Source organism: Ovis aries, chromosome 1 (assembly GCF_016772045.2).
Source record: "Ovis aries strain OAR_USU_Benz2616 breed Rambouillet chromosome 1, ARS-UI_Ramb_v3.0, whole genome shotgun sequence".
Classification (NCBI taxonomy): domain Eukaryota; kingdom Metazoa; phylum Chordata; class Mammalia; order Artiodactyla; family Bovidae; genus Ovis; species Ovis aries.
Window position 1 is genome coordinate 163,435,654 of NC_056054.1, and position 22,501 is coordinate 163,458,154.

General features: G+C 38.2%; 1 protein-coding gene and 1 pseudogene across 1 annotated transcript; both read left to right on the forward strand.

Moving 5' to 3' along the window:
* The first annotated feature begins 3,968 nt into the window (after positions 1 to 3,968).
* LOC105609872 (olfactory receptor 5H8-like) lies at positions 3,969 to 4,907 on the forward strand. The gene has a single exon (XM_012188385.3). It carries the CDS (start codon positions 3,978 to 3,980, stop codon positions 4,905 to 4,907), a length of 930 nt encoding a protein of 309 aa, XP_012043775.2. The 5' UTR covers positions 3,969 to 3,977.
* A 1,412-nt stretch (positions 4,908 to 6,319) lies between these two features.
* Positions 6,320 to 11,497, forward strand: LOC101105717 (olfactory receptor 5H8-like; annotated as a pseudogene).
* The last annotated feature ends 11,004 nt before the right edge of the window (positions 11,498 to 22,501 follow it).

Below are 22,501 nucleotides of genomic sequence, written 5' to 3' on the forward strand. Positions count from 1 at the left end.
AACAGTCACATGTAAAGTTATTGGAATGTGTGGATGACAATGAGAAGTTTTGCATACTAAGATGCATACTAACAAAATTCAAATAATGTTAACATATGATACCATACTGCCCAGTGAGTGGCTAGGAAAGACATGAACAAGAGTTTGGATGTGTGTGCTCCAGATGTTCATTTTCATTCCATACTCTAAGACTAATGAGTGATTCACCGTTAGGTCCACCCCTTGTCTTCCTCTCACTATTGATTCTAGGTACATTCTTGCTGATATCACTGCGACCCTCACCTTCAGAACCACCTACCTCTAAAACTCTATAATTACTTGTTGCCTCCATTCTACTGATTCTCTCTTATGTCCTAAACATATCTGCCAGATTTTTCTTTGTAAAAGGAACTGAGATTAAATCACATAACTCTTCAAGGATTTTTAACGGACTCTCATTATTACTGAGTTTTCCAAATTTGCTGACATACTGAGTGCAACACTTTAACATCACATTAGGTTGTCATTAAGGGAATCAATGGTGCTATCAAGGGAATTTTATTTTATTATTCCTTCTTCTTCTGGCAAATGCACATAGTTAAAATGTATATAAGCAGCATTTTCCTGAGCCTGGAAAATTAAGCCTCCAAAGTGAATCTGTGGAAAGAACTATCACGTTACTATCATTCTGGTGCTCTTGTATTATTTTTTGCTTCTGAAAGCCAAACTCTCAAAGAATCTCAACAATTTATTAACAGATATAGGTAAGAGAGGATGACTCTTATAATATTCCTTTTTAATAGAAATTTAAAAGAATTTTAAATTTATAATAATTTTGATTTGGTTTACAAGATTCCTGAACAGTCAGTTGAAATATTACTGTGAGTAAATGTGAATAAGAAGAATAGCTCTAAGGCTACATTTTACCATTTAATCATGCTTAATTATCTGCTTAGCATAATCACAAGACTCCACAGGATAAGAGTTGGTAAACTAGAACATTAAATTAAAAGTTGATTTAAATACTTAGGTCACAATGTTTCCTGTGTAAGTAATCTTTCTGATAATTGTGCTCAAAATATTTATTCTATTTAATTAACTACACTGGTGGATTAAATTTTAAGTTATATCACCTAAATAGTAACCCCTCTATCCTTTCATCTACTGTTTAATTATTTCATTGAGTATATCTGTGTACATATATATGCAAAAGTGCTGGAAATGGCCCTCAATCATTTTGACCTTTATAACTTCATAAGTACCCATATACTGAATTGAGAATTTTTCATTATTTACCGATTTGGGACTGACTGGAAGGAAAGAGTATTTCAAATAAATACACAGTTAACAGCTGCAGTTATTGGCATTGGTTATTTATATGACCTTTATTCAGCTCTAGTCTTTGGCTCAATTTTATTCTGTTAATAAAACCTGTGGATAAGCAAATGCTGTGATGGAAAACCAGAAGGATTTCTAGAGAAAGTCAGCTCTAATCTCAGTAATAGCAAAGGTAAAGTATCTTTCAAACATGAAAAGAAGTTTGATGCAGTGTTAGTATGCTTATAGACAATATAAATTTCTGAAGTAAATTTACTTAAATTAAACACTGTCATACACAAATTCCTTAGGAATAAAGACTTGGATATTTGAAGGAAAGAAAAAGGAAAGTTTCCCAGTGATGAGCAATTTCAAGGAAAACCAGGGTTAATAGAAACATAAAGCCCCCAAACTGTTGAGACTTTCCCCTTATTTCATCTTCAGCCTTTCTCTGATACTTCCTCTCCCTCCTCATGTCCTTCTCTTTTCTACACTTATCCATCTATGTTCCTTCCTCTTTTCCTGCTTTTTGTTGTTTCATGTTTTCTTTCCACCCACCTACACTTCTCATTCCACTTCTCTACCCTCTCTCATCTCAATGCCCTCCTCTACCTCTTTTGAAAATGTTCATGACATTTTTCTACAAGAAAAAAAAAATCTCCTCTGTTCTTCACAGCTCAGATGCTCTGTTTCATTCTGTTCACTGCTGTGCTGTTTGCTTCCATCCGCTTTCCAGTGTTCTTTGATTCAGTTCTATAACAAAATGGAAACTGCTCTCACTAAAGCCACTAAAAATCTCTTCATTCCCACACTCAATTATCTCTGTTCACTCCTTATCTTACAAGAGCAGTTATTTCACTTTTGGCACTCTACTTTCCTGTGTGCTTTTAAAGTATTGTCCTCTCTTTAAGTTTCCTACATTCAGATTTCCAACCCCTTCCCTCTTCTCTGATCACTCTGCTCAGTAGCCTTTTCTGGTCTTTCCTTTTCTCTTTTTTTGGGTGAGCCAGTACTCTTGTTTCCAAGAGGAAAACAGTTAATTGAATAAAAACTGAATCCAACAAAGACATGCTAGGAAAGTTGGAGAAACCCACTGGAGAAATGGGTAGTCAACACTCCAAATCATGTTCTAGCTCTAGCTCAATAGCCCTGTTGTCATTGTTGCTGAACTTAAATACCACAAATCACACTGAAAATGCCATTGTGATGGGCACGGGATTCATTTTCTGAGGACATGATACTGTTCCCTTGGTTGAGTTGGCAACCAAAATTCTCTTCTGCACACATCAAGTCTTTGTCATTCTCTCTATATATTCCAAATTCAGTGTATGTGCAGCAGCATTACTAGCAGTAGATCAAGTCCCCTTACATTAGGTTCAAGGAAAAGTCAGTTTCTAGAAGTTTGGTTTCTAGACTTATTAGGTAGAAAATAGGATCAGGTGTTATGTATCTAAAATTATGTATATACCTATATATATATACACATATATACATATACACACACACACATATATATCCATTTTTAAATCTTTTTAAATTTCCTCAAATTTATTTTCATGTTTCATTTCCCTTTACCTTATACACATTTTCCAATGGATAGATCATACTATATTTTAGCCACTTCTATGACTCCTAAGTCATTATATTTTATTTTTATTAAGGTTTTGTAGAATTATATACCTGGGTGTTCAGAGGATGCTCCTTGCAAAAACTGGCCATTTCATCTGAGCTTTCAACATCAATTTTTGAAAATCGTTGGTGAGTTAGGATTTTTTGAGCTGAAGCCACACATTCTCCTTGTTAGTCCCTGCATTACACCTCTCTCTACTCCAAACTCCGACATTTTAGTTTGTTTGACCTCACAGTGCATCGAGGACACAAACCTGCATTCTGCAACATAAATGAGTCTTCATTCTGATTTATTTTGATCTCTCACTTTGTCTTTGTCACTCCTAATGCCATATCACACACGAACTAAGAATTTCCCATACATTTAAATCACCTGGGGAATATTTATACAATGTATATTATTAGACTTCATTCATGATCTACTGATCCAATGTCTACAGCAATACTTCAGAATCTATAATTTGAATGAAATTTTCTCAGACAATTCTGATGTGTAATCTAGTTTGGGAGTCATTGGACAATAACCACAACTTCCTGATTAGCATTTATGACCCAAGTTTCTCTCCCTGCAGTCTATTTTCTTCAGTCAAATATTTAATTTCAAAAATAACAGATGTTGCCACTTCCTGTTTTATATGTTTTCATTTCTTGCTTATTTCTTGAAGAATATAGCTCAAGATCATTCATATGGCATTCAATTCATTTTATAAACTGGGTCCTTCTAACTTCTGTACTTAGATGCTGCATCCATGTCTTACACATAGAATTTCTTGACCTCATTCTAGAGCATCCCCTAATTTTGCTCATCTCCAGAAAGTCTTTCTTCTCTTCTAAATCTCTTCATTTCTGTACAAATTTTTAAATGTTGTAATTGCACTGTTTTAACATAATTTATACAAGTAATTTTTATGTACTATGTAGTAAGATCAATAGAAAGCATTTAGATAGTATATGGTTTTATTTCAATTACCTTCAATAAATATTAGTTTTAAAATTCTTGATAACTTTTTTTCCATTTACTGCACTTGTTTCAGGGGCTATCTATCAAGGATATGGAAACAAAAAATGCAACAGAGCTGACAGAGTTCATTCTCACAGGTCTCACACATCAACCAGAGTGGCAAATCCCCCTGTTCCTTCTGTTCTTGATGATATATCTCATCACTATCATGGGGAACCTTGGTCTGATTGCTCTCATCTACAATGACCCTCACCTTCACATCCCCATGTACTTATTCCTTGGGAGTTTAGCTTTTGTGGATGCCTGGGTATCATCTACAGTTACCCCCAAAATGCTGGTCAACTTCCTGGGCAAGAGTAGGATGATCTCTCTCTCTGAATGCATGGTACAATTCTTTTCCTTTGTCATCAGTGTAACCACGGAATGTTTTTTGCTATCAACAATGGCATATGATCGCTATGTAGCTATTTGCAAACCATTGCTTTATTCAGTGATTATGACCAATAGACTATGCATTCAGCTATTAGTCTTATCATTTTTAGGTGGCCTTATACATTCCATAATTCATACAGGTTTGTTACTCAGAGTCACATTTTGTAACTCTAATATAATACATCACTTTTATTGTGACATTATGCCACTGATTAAAATTTCTTGTACTGATCCCTCTATTAATGTTCTGATGGTATTTATTTTCTCTGGTTCAATTCAGGTGTTTACCATTCTCATTGTTCTTATCTCTTATACACTTATTCTCTTTACAATATTAAAAAAGAAGTCTATACAAGGAATAAGGAAGGCCTTCTCCACCTGCGGAGCCCACCTTCTGTCTGTCTCCTTATACTATGGGCCTCTTCTCTTCATGTATGTGCACCCTGGATCTGAACAAGCAGATGATCAAGATATGATAGACTCTCTATTTTACACTGTCATAATTCCTTTCTTAAATCCAATTATCTACAGCCTGAGAAATAAAAAAGTCATAGATTCATTGACAAAAGTGTTAAAGAGATATTCTTAGATCTCATAGTAATATCTGTTTTTATTAAAGCATTAGCTAAATTGTATAGTTTTAATCTTGCTATGTAATGATTAGTATTCAAAATTTTTTGTACTTATAATGTCCTATAATTTTAGGACTTATGTTAGTACCTAATAAATTCCCTAAATAATTCTTACTTCTTGTTACAAAAATTTAAACTAATTGTTTATAGAATACCAAAATAAAGCAAAAAACAAAGGCAAGCAATCATTTTATGTGTGTTTATGTTCTAGAACATGACTAAAAATGCATAAAGTACTAAAATAGTGAAGTTCCTCTAAGGGGGAATTATTTATGGTATCTTTGATACTTATAAACCATAGACCTAGAGACAGAGACTCATTACTTTTAATTCCACAGTGAAGGCAGGTTGGTATTTGATTGAACAGAGGCAAATCCCAGGAATTTCGTCTGCTGTGAAAGGTCCCATATTCCACTTTATTTAGGCTATGGTAACTTTCATCATGAGAAACGCTGGGCTGGAGGAAACACAAGCTGGAATCAAGATTGCCAGGAGAAATGTCAATAATCTCAGATATGCAGATAACACCACCCTTATGGCAGAAAGTGAAGAACTAAAGAGCCTCTTGATGAAAGTGAAAGAGGAGAGTGAAAAAGTTGGCTTAAAGCTCAACATTCAGAAAATGAAGATCATGGCATCCAGTCCCAACACTTCATGGGAAATAGATGAGGAAACAGTGGAAAGAGGGGCTGACTTTATTTTTCTGGGCTCCAAAATCACTGCAGACGTTGATTGCAGCCACAAAATGAAAAGACGCTTACTCCTTGGAAGAAAAGTTATGACCAACCTAGACAGCATATTCAAAAGCAGAGCCATTACTTTGCCAACAAAGGTCCGTCTAGTCAAGGCTATGATTTTTCCAGTGGTCATGTATGGGTGTGAGAGTTGGACTATAAAGAAAGCTGAGCACCGAAGAATTGATGCTTTTGAACTGTGGTGTTGGAGAAGACTCTTGAGAGTCCCTTGGACTGCAAGAAGATCCAACCAGTCCATTCTAAAGGAGATCAGTCCTGGGTGTTCATTGGAAGGACTGATGCTTAAGCTGAAACTCCAATACTTTGGCCACCTCATGCAAACAGTTGACTCTTTAGAAAAGACCTTGATGCTGGTAAAGATTGAGGGCAGGAGGAGAAGGGGACGACAGAGGATGAGAGGCTGGATGGCATCACCGACTCACTGGACATGGGTCTGGGTGGACTCTGGGAGTTGGTGATGGACAGGGAGTCCTGGCGTACTGTGGTTCATGGGGTTGCAAGGAGTCAGACAGCACTTGAGTGACTGAACTGAACTGAACTGAACTTTCACTTATTGTGGTAATCACCTGTCTTATCACACAAAGAAAAGGAAAAACAAGGAGGAAAAAAGTGGCATGGGAGTAAGACAGTGAAAACAGAGCTACACTGCAAGAGATGCTCTTAGCTTAGAGTGATGCTTAGGAAAAGGCAAAGAGGCATGTTTCCTTTCATTGTGTATGACTTCTACAGTCCTTTTTGTGTCTGTATTCTATTGATCAACTTGAAAAGCTTCATAAACTAAGAAAGCTAGGAGAGTAGATTGACGATATATGCTGTATAGCCTAAAAGAAGAAGAATGAAGGGGTAGGATAGAAAAAATGGATGAATATTCTTTGAATTTTTAAAAAGTAAACCTAGTAAGAAACTAGAAACATGTAAAGATTATCAGATTATCAGGATGTGTGGTGGACAATGAGAAAATCTAAATGCATCTCATCAAAGTTCAAATAATGTTAAGATATGATATCTTGATGCCCGTGGTGTGACTGGGAAAGAAATGAAAATGAACAAGACTTTGCATATTTTGCCCCAAAGTCCTTAAATGTTCATTTTCATCACACTCCATACTCCAAGAAGAATGAGTGGTTCACGTTCAGGTCCAGCCCTTCTCTGCCTCTCGTCACTCATCCTAGGTACATTCTTACTGATACCACTGTGACCCTCACTTTCATAACCACCTACCTCTGTGATTTACAAAATCCCAGTTACTTATCTACTTCATTCTGCTCATTCTCTCTGATTTTCCAAACATATCTGCCAGATATTTCTTTGTAAAAAAAAGTCAGATTAAGTCTTATTACTCTTCAAAGATCTATAATGGGTTGCCATTACCAGGTTTTTTGTGTGGTGTGTGTGTATGTATACACACAACATACATACTTTAGCATATATTTATTTATACATGTGCATGTTCACACTATATGATGTCTATATATGCATATATATACATCTATATATATATGTTTATATAACTTTCTATCTCTATCTTCCTTACCCTTCATTTGTTCACTGTGGTATAAGTTGAGGTCCTTTCAATTATACTATGGTTGAACTCCAAGTCCTTTCCTTCACAATTCTCCTATGGACTCTTTTATATCAACAATAAGTTACTGAAAGACTCTGGATACACTTCCCTCATCAGTTATGTCCTTTTGCTCTTGCTGGTCTCCCCACAGAGATTCCACCTCCCCAGCCCCCAACTGCTCCTTCATAATTTCCATGGTGTCTTTCTTCAAGGTCTATCTTGTACCTTAGAGTGTAGAAGATCCACTTTCAGATTGCCCTAAAGAGGATGGCAATGCCCACTCATTTGAAACACTGTTGGTTTATTTATTCTTCTTAGACCACCCTTGGGCTTCGATATTACTTATTTTGGGCCTAAAAACTCTTTTAGATAGCAACTTAGAAATCTTAACACTTTTTTTTTTTTTTGCAGTGAATGGCAGAGTAGCTTGCACATATGAATTTCTAAACAAGTATTTGTGAAATATTTATGAAACTAAAAAAAAATCACAGTACAAATATATAGAATGCAGTAAGAATGCATCACTCTTTTTGAATCTTGTAACAAAGCACAAGAAGATTCCTTGGTTTGAGATGGTTACTGCATGCAGCTTGGCTTCTGTTATTATATTTCCTATTAGTTTTCAAAATAAAGCAAAAACTCATTAAAGGAACAGTGCACATTTGTTAGTATAGGGTTTTCCAGAATAACAGAACCAAAAATATATATTTAGTTGACCATATATCTAGTACTGTGGGCAAGAATCCCTTAGAAGAATGGAGTATCTCTCATGGTCAACAAAAGAGTTTGAAATGCAGAAGTTGGGTGGAATCTCAAAAACGGCAGGATGATCTCAGTTCGTTGCCAAGGCAGACATTCAACATTGCAGTCATCCAAGTCTATGTCCCAGCAACTAATGCTGAAGAAGCTGAAGTCAAATGGTTCTTTGAAGACCTACAAGACCTTCTAGAACTAACAGCAAAAAAAGATGTCCTTTTCAGCATAAGGAATTGAAATGCAAAGGTAGAAAGTCAAGAGATCCCCAGAATAGCAGGCAAGCTTGGCCTTGGAGTGCAAAATTGTTGTTGTTGTCGCTCAGTCATGTCTGATTCTTTGCAACTCCATGGACTGCAGCACACCAGGATTCCCTGTCCTTTACTATCTCCTGCAATGGCACCCCACTCTAGTACTCTTGCCTGGAAAATCCCATGGACAGAAGAGCCTGGAAGGCTGCAGTCCATGGGGTCGCTGAGGGTCAGACACAACTGAGCAACTTCACTTTCACTTTTCACTTTCATGCATTGGAGAAGGAAATGGCAACCCACTCCAGTGTTCTTGCCTGGAGAATCCCAGGGATGGGGGAGCCTGGTGAGCTGCTGTCTATCGGGGACACAGAGTTGAACATGACTGAAGTGACTTAGCAGCCATTTGCTCAAACTCATGTCCATTGAGCTGATGATGTCATCCAACCATCTCATCCTCTGTTGTCCCCTTCTCCTCAGGCCCTTAATCATTCCCAGCATCAGGATCTTTTCCAATGAGCTGGCTCTTCACATCAGGTGACCAAAGTATCGGAGCTTTAGCTTTAGCATCAGTCCTTCCAATGAATATTCAGACTTGATTTCCTTTAGGATTGACTGGCTTGATCTCCTTGCAGTCCAAGGCACTCTGAAAAGTCTTCTCCAGCACCACAACTCGAAAACATCAATTCTTCAGTGCTCAACTTTCTTTATGGTCCAACTCTCACATTTGTACATGACTACTGGAAAAACCATAGCTTTGACTATATAGACCTTTGTCAGCAAAGTGATGACTCTGTTTTTTAATATATTGTCTAGTTTTGTGATAACTTTTTTTCCAAGGAGCAAGTGCCTTTAAATTTCATGGCTGTAATCATGGTTCACAGTGATTTTGGAGCCCTAGAAAAGAAAATCTGCCACTGTTTCCATTTTTTCCCCCATCTATTTGCCATGAAGTGATGGGACTATGATCTTAGTTTTTTGAATGCTGAGTTTTTTTTTGTTTTTTTTGTTTTGTTTTGTTTTGTTTTACTTTACAATACTGTATTGGTTTTGCCATACATTGACATGAATCCACCACGGGTGTACATGAGTTCCCAATCCTGAACTCCCCTCCCACCTCCCACCCCATATCATCTCTCTGGATCATCCCCGTGCACCAGCCCCAAGCATCCTGTATCCTGTATCAAACATAGACTGGCGATTCGTTTCTTACACAATAGTATACATGTTTCAGTACCATTTTCCCAAATCATCCCACCCTCTCCCTCTCCCTCAGAGTCCAAAAGTCCATCCTATATATCTGTGTCTCTTTTGCTGTCTCACATACATGGTTATCATTACCATCTTTCTAAATTCCATATATATGTGTTAGTATACTGTATTGGTGTTTTTTTTTTTCTGGCTTACTTCATTCCGTATAATCAGCTCCAGTTTCATCCATCTCATTAGAACTGATTCAAATGTATTTTTTTAATGGCTGAGTAATACTCCATTGTGTATATGTACCACAGCTTTCTTATCCATTCATCTGCTGATGGACATCTAGGTTGCTTCCATGTCCTGGCTATTATAAACAGTGCTGCAATGAACATTGGGGTACATGTGTCTCTTTCAATTCTGGTTTCCTCGGTGTGTATGCCCAACAGTGGGATTGAATGCTGAGTTTTAAGCCAAGAGTTTTAATATCTTGAGTTGCTTTAATTACTTGAAGGACAATTTAAAAATACAGATTATTAGACTTTATTATTAACCCACTAAATCAATATGTACATTAAACCTCATAACCCATATTTTACACAAAAAGTTCCTTAGCCAATTCTAATGTGTCATCTGGTTTGGAAACCACTGGACAATGTAACAGCTTCCTGGCTAGTATTTCTGACTATAATTTCCACTCCCTATAGTTTATTTTCTATACTACCTCATATACATTTTTAAAAATACCTTACAGTGCCCCTTGTATCCCTTATTTTCAGTATATACTTACTAGCTGATGAGTAATGTTCAAGATACTTTGCAAGCCATTCAATTTATTTCATTATTTAAGTCTTTCAAACTTCTTTTCCCTAGACCCTATATCCATGCCCTAGATATAATTCCCTATGACACTCCACCTTACTTCCACAAATTTCCCATGTGTTTAGAATGTCTTTCATTTTTCTAAATCTGTTCATTGCTTCACATTTTTGAATTTAAATAAGAATTTATTTCCATTCACCCCCAAAATCCATGTTAAATAGGTAATAAATATTTATCCCATTGATTTCAGGCAATATCCAGTGAGGACATGGAAGAGCAACAGCATTACTGACAGAGTTTGTTCTCACAGGACTTAAGTATCAACCACAGTGGCAAATCTCCTTCTTCTTGGTGATATACCTCTTCACCATGGTGGGAAACCTCGGTCTGATTGCTCTCATCTGCAATGAGCATCACCTTCACATTCTCATGTACTTATTCCTTGGAAAATTGGCCTTTGTGGATGCCTGGATATCCTCCACAGTGATTCTCAAGATGCTGGTCAACTTCTGTCCCAAGAGCAAAATGATCTCTCTCACTGAATGCAAAATATATTTTTTCCCCCTTTGCAATCAGTGTAACCACAGAACGTTTTCTGCTGGCAACAATGGCATATGATCACTATATGGCCATTTGCAAACCATTAATTTATCCAGTGATCATGACCAGTAGACTATGGATCTAGCCATTAGTTTTGTCATTTTTAGGTGGCCTTTTCCATGCTATAATTCATAATGCTTTTTAAACTCAAATTAACTTTCTGCAATTCCAACAAGTACATCAATTTTACTGTGATATAATACTATTGTTTAAGATTTCCTGCACTGATCCTTCCATTAAATTTCTGGTGATATTTATTTTCTCTGGGTCTATACAGGTGTTCACTATTCTCATTGTTCTTGCCTCTTATACACTTGTTCTCTTTACAATTTTGAAAAAGAAGTCTTTGCATAAGGAGGGCCTTCTCCATCTGTGCAGCCCACCTGCTATCTGTCTCTTTATACTAGGGGGCCCTTCTCTTCATGTGTGTGTGCCCTGGATCTGCACAAGCAGATGATGAGGATATGATGGACTCTCTGTTTTACATTGTCATAATCCCTTTGTTAAATCCAGTTATCTACAGCCTAAGAAATAAGAGAGTTGTACACTCACTGACAAAAATAGTAAAATGCTTAGACTTCATACTAGTATCAGTCCTCCTTCACTAATACAGTCATATAATAACACAGATTAGATGGTGCTAATAAAAACACAGATTAGATGGTGCTATATGACAGTTCAGTCGCTCAGTCACGTCTGACTCTTTGCAACCCCATGAATCACAGCACACCAGGCCTCCCTGTCCATCACCAGCTCCTGGAGTCCACCCAAACCCATGTCCAGTGAGTTGGTGATGCCATCCAACCATCTGATCCTCTCTTGTCCCCTTTTCCTCCCGCCCTCAATCTTTCCCAGCATCAGGGTCTTTTCCAATGACTCAGCTCTTTGCATCAGGTGGCCAAATTATTGGAGTTTCAGCTTCAACTCAGTCCTTCCAATGAATACCCAGGACTTATCTCCTTTAGAATGGACTGGTTGGATCATCTTACAGTCCAAGGGACTCTCAAGAGTCTTCTCCAACACCACAGTTCAAAAACATCAATTCTTCAGTGCTCAGCTTTGTTTATAATTCAACTCTCACATCCATACATGACCACTGAGAAAACCATAGCCTTGACTAGAAGGACTTTTGTTGGCAAAGTAATGGCTCTGCTTTTTAATATGTTATCTAGGTTGGTCGTAAATTTCCTTCCAAGGAGTAAGCGTCTTTTCATTTTGTGGCTGCAGTCACCATCTGCAGTGATTTTGGAGCCCAGAAAAATTAAGTCAGCCACTGTTTCCCCATCTATTTGCCATGAAGTGATGGGACTGGATGCCATGCCTTGAGGACACCATGAACAGTATGAAAAGGCAAAAAGATAGGATGTGAAAGAGGAACTCCCCAGGTAGGTAGATGCCTAATATGCGGCTGGAGACCAGTGGAGAAATAACTCCAGAAAGAATGAAGGGATGGGGCCAAAACAAAATCAACACCCAGTTGTGGATGGGACTGGTGATAGAAGCAAGGTTCAATGCTGTAAAGAGCAATATTGCATAGGAAACTGGAATGTTAGGTCCATGAATCAAGGCAAACTGGAAGTGGTCAAACAGGAGATGGCAAGAATGAGCATCGATATTCTAGCCATTCTAGGAATCAGCTATATGACAGTAAGTGTTCAAAGTTCTTTGCATTTATGATCACCCTAGAGTTTTAATGACTTAAGGTAGGCATGCTAGTAAACCTCTTAAAATATGTGCATATGTAATTAAAAATTTTAGAAAACACAGAATAATATTTAATCAAGTATTCATGTCATATTAGAATAATTAAGGAAAACAATAAAATGTTTTATACATATGTTCTCAATATGGCTTCATAAATGCATTAAGCACTACAATACTGTAATCAATCTGAGAAAAATATGAATATGATCATTTGCTAGTAGTAGAGCTGTGCAGCCTGGAGATACATAGTACATTTAACTCTACAATGGAGACAGAGTTGTGTTTGAGTGAACAGAGGCCAATCCTGAAAGAGTAAGAGGGTACTTATTTGCCATGTTGCCATGTCACTAATTCAGAAAGTTAAGAGATGAGATGCAGATTTAACTGAGATGGGAATAGGAAGGAAAAGAGAACTAGCATAACAGGAAGGTAATGGTTTGAACCATACAACAATTTAAAAATAATGAAACTAACAGAAAAAAAAATGTTGAGTTTACAGGATTGTGTTGTTGAAAGCAAGAGTCTTCCATTGCGTATTGCCAAAATTCAAATAACATTAAGATGATAGGATATCAGATGATGATAGGATATCAGCTCAATGACTAGATGGGAAAAGACATGAACATGAGCAAGAGTTTGCATGTTTTGTGCCCCCACACTTTTCAAATGTTATGGTAGCTTTTGTCGTTTTCTAGACGGTATGAAGAAGAAGTGATTCATGTTCAGGTTCATTCCTGACCTTCCATTCTCCCCATTGTTCTACATACATTTAGAGTGTGGTCCTCACCCTAGCACTACTCACATCTCTCTTTTCAAAATTGGCCTTGGAATGCGGAATGAAGCAGGGAAAAGACTAATAGAGTTTTGCCAAAAGAATGCACTGGTCATAGCAAACACCCTCTTCCAACAACACAAGACAAGACTCTACACATGGATATCACCATAGATGGTCAACACCAAAATCAGATTGATTATAATCTTTGCAGCCAAAGATGGAGAAGCTCTATACAGTCAACAAAAACAAGACCAGGAGATGACTGTGGCTCAGATCATGAACTCCTTATTACCAAATTCGGACTTAAATTGAAGAAAGTAGGGAAAACTGCAAGACCATTCAGCTATGACCTAAATCAAATCCTTTATGATTATACAGTGGAAGTGAGAAATAGATGTAAGGGCCTAGATCTGATAGATAGAGTGCCTGATGAACTATGGAGTGAGGTTCATGACATTGTACAGAAGATAGGGATCAAGACCATCCCCATGGAAAAGAAATGCAAAAAAAGCAAAATGGTTGTCTGGGGAGGCCTTACAAATAGCTGTGACAAGAAGAGAAGTGAAAAGCAAAGGAGAAAAGGAAAGATATAAGCATCTGAATGCAGAGTTCCAAAGAATAGCAAGAAGAGATAAGAAAGCCTTCTTCAGTGATCAGTGCAAAGAAATAGAGGGAAAGAACAGAATGGGAAAGAGTAGAGATCTCTTCAAGAAAATTAGAGATACCAAGGGAACATTTCATGCAAAGATGGGCTGATAAAGGACAGAAATGTTATGGACCTAAGAGAAGCAGAACATATTAAGAAGAGGTGGCAAGAGTACACAGAAGAACTGTACAAAAAAGATCTTCACAACCAAGATAATCACAATGGTGTGATCATTCATCTAGAGCCAGACATCCTGGAATGTGAAGTCAAGTGGGCCTTAGAAAGCATCACTATGAACAAAGCTAGTGGAGGTGATGGAATTCCAGTTGAGCTCTTTCAAATCCTGAAAGATGATGCTGTGAAAGTGTTGCACTCAATATGTCAGCAAATTTGGAAAACTCAGCAGTGGCCACAGGACTGGAAAAGGTCAGTTTTCATGCCAATCCCAAAGAAAGGCAATGCCAAAGAATGCTCAAACTACCACAGAATTGCACGCATCTCACATGCTAGTAAAGGAATGCTCAAAATTCTCCAAGCCAGGCTTCAGCAATATGTGAACCATGAACTTCCTGATGTTCAAGCTGGTTTTAGAAAAGGCAGACCAACCAGAGATCAAATTGCCAACATCCACTGGATCATGGAAAAAGCAAGAGAGATCCAGAAAAACATCTATTTCTGCTTTATTGACCATGCCAAAGCCTTTGACTGTGTGGATCACAATAAACTGTGGAAAATTCTGAAAGAGATGGGAATACAGACCACCTGACCTGCCTCTTGAGAAATCTGTATGCAGGTCAGGAAACAACAGTTAGAACTGGACATGGAACAACAGACTGGTTGCAAATAGGAAAAGGAGTATGTCAAGGCTGTCTACTGTCACCCTGCTTATTTAACTTATATGCAGAGCACATCATGAGAAACACTGGGCTGGAAGAAGCACAAGGTGGAATCAAGACTGCTGGGAGAAATATCAGTCACCTCAGATATGCAGATGACACCACCCTTATGGCAGAAAGTGAAGAGGAGCTAAAAGCCTCTTGATGAAAGTGAAAGAGGAGAGTGAAAAAGTTGGCTTAAAGCTCAACATTCAGAAAACAAAGATCATGGCATCTGGTCCCATCACTTCATGGGAAATAGATGGGGAAACAGTGGAAACAGTGTCAGACTTTATTTTTTTGGGCTCCAAAATCACTGCATATGGTGACTGCAGCCATGAAATTAAAAGACTCTTACTCCTTGGAAGAAAAGTTGTGACCAACCTAGACAGCATATTCAAAAGCAGAGACATTACTTTGCCAACTAAGGTCCATCTAGTCAAGGCTGCGGTTTTTCCAGTGGTCATGTATGGATGTGAGAGTTGGACTGTAAAGAAGGCTGAGTGCCAAAGAACTGATGCTTTTGAACTGTGGTGTTGGAGACGACTCTTGAGGGTCCCTTGGACTGCAAGGAAATCCAACTAGTCCATTCTGAAGGAGATCAGCCCTGGGATTTCTTTGGAAGGAATGAAACTCCAGTACTTTGGCCACCTCATGCGAAGAGCTGACTCATTGGAAAAGACTCTGATGCTGGGGGGGATTGGGGGCAGGAGGAGAAGGGGCACCAGAGGATGAGATGGCTGGATGGCATCACTGACTTGATGGACATGAGTCTGAGTGAACTCCGGGAGTTGGTGATGGACAGGGAGGCCTGGAGTGCTGCGATTCATGGGGTCGCAAAGAGTCGGACATGACTGAGCGACTGAACTGAACTGTTTTCAAGTGATGAGTCCAGGGAGATTACTGGGCTTGGGATGGCTGCTAAGTGCCAGATCACCTTCCTAAGTCTTTTTCAAGACAATCTCAAAGATCATACACCTAAAGTGAATTAATCATGTTCTTTTTATCATAAAGATTAGCTCATGGGATATATCAGGATAAGAACATTAATTAAATGTTTGGATTAAAGACACAAACTATAAATATTTATAGAAAATATCACTATCACATATTTATGGAGTGCAGGTCACAAGAGTAAAACAAGTCTTCTGCTCTCTTTTTGTATCCTGAAGGATATTTTCAAGCCCTGGAGAGAAAGTAAATGATTCACAGTCCAGGAACCTTGACCATTTCTCCTTAGAGAATCTATGCCATTGCATATGCTCCTCGTTGGCCAAGGTTTGTTGCTTCATAACATTCCCATTGTTGTGCTGCTGACAAGTTGCCAAAAACATTATCCTACAACTGTGTTCAAAGAACCAACACAAACATTAGGTAAAAACAAACACCATCAAATCTAGAATAGTAATTTTCATTCTGAGCTGTGAACTACATAACAGAATTTTATTAGTATACATTAGGTAAGTATGAACACCAGACTTTTTCGTTGTTGTTTCTCACTAATATAGTGGCTGTCAAACTATAGTGGCCTCAGAATCATCTGGAGGGTTTGTAGAAACACAGATTACGGGCTTTGTCAGGAAAATATCTGTTTCAAATGCCATTGCTTCTGGTTTGGGACCCTATGGGTTGGCCGCTCTTTTAAATAATCAGTGAAGTAAACATTTTAAAATCAAGATATTTGAGGCAAATCAAAATGGAGTTTCTGTACTTCTATTCTCTACTTAAACAGCATGATGTAAATATTCTGAAGATTTCCACTCTAGGTTTTATATTTTCCTTCCTTTGTCAGGCAGCTGGACCCAGATTTTAATGGAGCATCTTTTCCAGAGGATGAAATACTGTGGATGTTTTTATAAACTTTTCTTGGAAAACATAACTGACAGTGTTGATATCCAATCAAAATCCCATTGCATCATGTCAGTAAGGTTAATGGGAGATACATTTGTTAATTAGAAAAATGAGCTGTCAGGATGGATCAACTTTTAAGACTTCATCTTATTTGAGAAGGTATCTTCTAAGTTAGTCTTATTTGAGGGTAACAGTTAACAATTGCAAGATGATATTTCCCTTTATTTTTTAATATAACAATGTACAATGAGTGTGTGTATATATATATATATATATAGATCAATCTAGATCAATGTAGATCTAAATCTATATCTACATCTAAACATATATCAATATCTGCAACTAAAGACATTTGTTGTAAGATATTGGCTCACATGTTTATTGACTCTAAGAAGTTTCATCATCTGCTTTCTGCGAAGTAGGGACCCAGAAATGCTGATGGCAGTTTCAAGGCTTAAGAATTCAAGTGTTGAAGACATAGATTCCAACTCACAAATGGTTGGCCATCAACTTTATTCAGCTCACTAATTTAACACTTTTCCAAAACACCAACTCTCGAAAGACACAAACAAAAATACTGTTTAACCAAATATTTGGGCTTCCCTAGATCAGGTCAGCTTAATCCATAAAATGAATCATGACAAGCCTACTCATTGTCAACTTGGTGTCCATACACAGTTCCTTAAACTGCACTTAAACTTTAAATGAATACAATGGCACCCCTGGGCCAAGTTGGCAGAGTAGGAAGAATATGAGCTTACCTCCTCTCAAAGGTATATCAACATTACAATTATTTATAGAACAACTATTGATGAGAAGGCCAAAATCAATCAGAACAGATCTTCCAAAACTGAAGCTATAAAGAAGGAACCACAATGAGACAGGTAGGAGGTAAGTCAAGTTGCAGTATAGTTAAGACCTACACCCATGGTGAGTGATCCACTACTGGGAGAGTAATTACAATTGAAGAAGTTCTCTGAAAGGAGTGAGGGGCAAGCCCCACATCAGGCTCCTCACCTTGGGGGTCCTCCTGCACCAGAAAGATGAGCTCCCAGAACATTAGTCTTTGAAGGCCACTGGGGCTCACTTCTGGATGATCCAGAGGACTGTGGGATATAGAGACTACTCCTAAATACCTGCCCCTCCAAAATGTCATAGAGGCCTGTCCACCAGAGGGACATGGCCCCACATATCAGCATGCAGACAATAAAACTCAGAACCCCAGGCTCCTGCAGCCAGAGACCCCAGGCCCTAGCTCTACTCATCAGTGAGCAGACATCAACCCTAGGACACCCTGGCCCAGACACAGATCCTTCCAACCAGCACACTAAGAATTAATATTGATAAACTGACCATACTATCCAAGTCAATATAGTCAAGGTGCTCTTGATCAAAATGTTAATGACATTTTTCATAGAACTGGAACAAGTAATGTAAAAATTTGTATGGAAAAAAAAAAAGACCTTTACTAACCACAACAATCTCAAGAAAGAAGGTCAACCTGGAGGTATCACACTCCCTGACTTCATTCTATATTACAAACCTATAGTAATCAAAATAGTATGGTACTGGCACAAAACAGACACATAAAGCAACAGAATAGAATAGAAAGCCCAACAATAAGCCATGTAGTTATGGTCAAGGAATCTACCACAAAGGAGGCAAGAACATAAAATGAGAAAAAGTCTTTTCAATAAGTTTTGCTCACAGAACTGACAGCTACATATAAAAGGATAAAATTAGAATATTTCTGCACATCATATACAAAAACAAAATAAAAATGGAAAATAAACATCTAATTGTAAAATTAGAAAGCATAAAATTTCTAGAAGAAAACCTAAGCAGAACATTCTTGGTCCTAAATCTTAGTAATATATTTTTGTCTTCTAAGGCAAAGGAAACAAAAGCAAATAAACAAATGGGGTCTAATTAAACTTAAATGCCTTTAAAAAAACAAAAGGACAACATTAACAAAATTAAAAGACAAACTAACAAATAGAAAATTTGAAAATAATATGACAAATAAATGGTTAATATATGAAAATACAAACAGATCATAAACTCAACATGTAATAATAAAATAGAATGATTAAAAAAATATACAGAGGACCTGAATAGACATTTTTCCAAAGAAGGCATACAAATGGCCAACAGGAAAATGAAAAGATGCTCAACATCGCTAACCATCAGAGAAATGCAAATCAAAAGCATAATGAAATATCATCCCATATCTCTTAGACTGACTGTCATCAATGAGACAGCAAAAACCAAATGCTGGTGAGAATGAAGAAGGGGAACGCTTTTACACTACTGATGGGAATGTAATTTGGTGAAATGACTGTGGAAAACAGTAGGCAGGTTCCTAAAAAAACTAAAAATAGACTACTATATGAACCAGCAAAGCCACTTCCAGGTATATATCTGAGGAAAATGAAAACACTAATTTGAAAAGAAACATGCACCCCAATATAGTCACAGCAGCGTTATTTACAATAACAAAGATACAAAATCAGTCTGAGTCCATCAACAGATGAATACATAAAGAAGATAAAGTATGTGTGTGTGTGTGTGTGTGTGTGTGTGTGTGTGTATATATATATATATATATATATATATACTGCCTGCAATAAAGGAGACCTAGGTTCAATCCCTGAGTTGGGAAGATTCCCTGGAGGAGGAAATGGCAACCCACTCCAATATTCTTGCCTGGACAACCCCATGGACAGAGAAGCCTGGTAGGCCACAGTCTATGGGATCGCAAAGAGCTGGACACGACTGAGCGACTAACACATACACATAAATAAATGTACATACAAACAATGGAATACTACTACTTAGCCAAGAAAAATAATTTTTTTTCATTAGCAATGACAGTGAAATAAATCTGCTAGAGAAAGACAAACACCACGTTATCACGTGTCTGTGGAACCTAAAAATAAAACAAAGGAATAAATATAACAAGACATAAACAGACTTACAGATATAGAGAACAAATTAGTGTTTACCAGTGGGGATAGGGAAAAAAGGAAGGGAAAGACAGGGTTGGGAACTTAAGAGGTACAAACTAAAATGCATAACAAGTACACTATAATGATCTATTGTATAGCACAGGCAATATAACCAGTTTTATAATCACTTTAAATGGAGCATAAAAAAAACAAACAAAAAAAAAATAAATAAATGGAGCATAATCTATAAGAATTTTGAGTCGCTATGTTGTATACCTGAAACTAATATGTGAAAACGAAAGCCACTCAGTCGTGTCCAACTCTTTGTGACCCCATGGACTATATAATCCACGGAATTCTCCAGGCCAGAATACTGGAGTGGGTCCCCTGGAGTGGATCCCCTTCTCCAAGGGATCTTCCCAACCCAGGGATTGAAACTAATATATTATATATCATCATGTGTGTGTGCTAGGTTGCTTCAGTCATGTCTCACTCTGTGAGACCCTATGAACTGTAGCCTTCTAGGCTCCTCTCTCCATGGGATTCTCTAGGCAAGAATACTGGAATCGGTGCCATTTCCTCTCCTGCGGAATCTTCCTGAACCAGGAATTGAACCTGTGTCTCATGTCTCCTGCATTGGCAGGTGGGTTCTTACCACTAGCACCACCTGGGAAGCCCATATCATGACAAATCTGGCCATTTCTCCTTCCAGGACCAAGCAGGTAGACTGCTCAAAGTTTTGCCCATTGGGAGGATATTCCATCACTACTATCCTATAGGGATGTCACGGAGAGTGTCAGGAGTGCGGTAGCTGTCCACCTTCAGATGGTGTCTTCATGTGGTACAGAATCCTTGTTAAATCAGCTCCAGGTAATCTCTTCCTCTTTCCATGGATTATAGAGACCAACCCACAAAGCCATAGTGCAGGCTGGGCTAGAGAAGTCATTGAAGCAGGTATGGGGATCATGTTTCTTCAAGAAACATACTGGTGCCCTGAGGGCTTGCTCAGGCCAGAGTGGGTACCTTTCTCTTCCATTTGACAAAGTTATGGCAGTGTACTGCCAATTTTATGGCTTGGTGGGTCATATAACACCAAGTTTATGAAAAGCTGCTCTGGTCTCATGGAAAACTGGCATTTTAACCAGCATGAATGGGAGAAAATAATAGCAAATGAAGCAACTGACAAACAACTAATCTCAAAAATATACAAGCAACTTATGCAGCTCAATTCCAGAAAAATAAATGACCCAATCAAAAAATGGGCCAAAGAACTAAATAGACATTTCTCCAAAGAAGACATACGGATGGCTAACAAACACAAGAAAAGATGCTCAACATCACTCATTATCAGAGAAATGCAAATCAAGACCACAATGAGGTACCATTTCACACCAGTCAGAATGGTTGTGGTCCAAAAGTCTACAAGCAATAAATGCTGGAGAGGATGTGGAGAAAAGGGAACCCTCTTACACTGTTGGTGGGAATGCAAACTAGTACAGCCACTATGGAGAACAGTGTGGAGGTTCCTTTAAAAACTGGAAATAGAACTGCCTTATGACCCAGCAATCCCACTGCTGGGCATACACACTGAGGAAACCAGAATTGAAAGAGACACGTGTACCCCAATGTTCATCTCAGCACTGTTTATAATAGCCAGGACATGGAAACAACCTAGATGTCCATCAGCAGATGAATGGATAAGAAAGCTGTGGTACATAAACACAATGGAGTATTACTCAGCCATTAAAAAGAATACATTTGAATCAGTTCTAATGAGGTGGATGAAACCAGAGCCGATTATACAGAGTGAAGTAAGCCAGAAAGAAAAACACCAATATAGTATACTAATGCATATATATGGAATTTAGAAAGATGGTCATGATAACCCTGTATGTGAGACAGCAAAAGAGACACAGATGTATAGAACAGACTTTTGGACTCTGAGGGAGAGGGAGAGGGTGGGATGATTTGGGAGAATGGCATTGAAACATGTATACTATCATGTAAGAAAGGAATCGCCAGTCTAGATTTGATGCAAGATACAGGATGCTTGGGGCTGGTGTACTTGGATGACCCAGAGAGATGGTATGGGGAGGGAGGTAGGAAGGGGGTTCAGGATTGGGAACTCATGCATATCCGTGGTGGATTCATATTGATGTATGCAAAACCAATACAGTGCTGTAAAGTAAAATAAAAAATAAATAAATAAATGTTTAAGCATTCAGACTCTAAAAATGCCTAGACGCAGGCCAACAGCTGTTTGTCGCAAGGAGAGTAGTTTGCAGTGGATGCAGGCCTTTGCTCCAGAACCAAGGGTCTGCTCTACTTTTTACCTATGTGTGTCCTATTCACTCAGTCATGTCCAGCTTTTTGCAATCCCGTGGATTGTAGACTGCCAGGTTCCTCTGTCCATGGAATTCTCCAGGCAAGAATACTGGAGTGGGGAGCCATTTCCTTCTCCAGGGGATCTTCCTGACCCAGAGATCGAACCTGGTTCTCCTGCACTGCAGGCAGATTCTTTACCATCTGAGATACCAGGGCTGCCCAAGAGGCCTGCCAAAGATTCCCAACTGCATCCTTGTCTGCCACTGCCCTCCAAGCACCATAGTTTCTGTGAGATCATGTGGTTCAATTGGCTGAGCAGTTTGCACAGCAGCCTGGACCTTTTATAAATGTTTTCCTGTTCTGAGCCACATTCAAAGCTAGCAGCTTTGGCTGGAATGGGCTGGAATAACACACCGAAATGATGATGGTGTTGTTTCTAAAATCCACAGGGTCCCACTAGGTGTTGTGCCTTTTTATTTTTTCTTTTG

Excerpts from the sequence above, each read along its gene's own strand:
- LOC105609872 (XM_012188385.3), top strand. The coding sequence starts at position 3,978 with ATGGAAACAAAAAATGCAACAGAGCTGACAGAGTTCATTCTCACAGGT.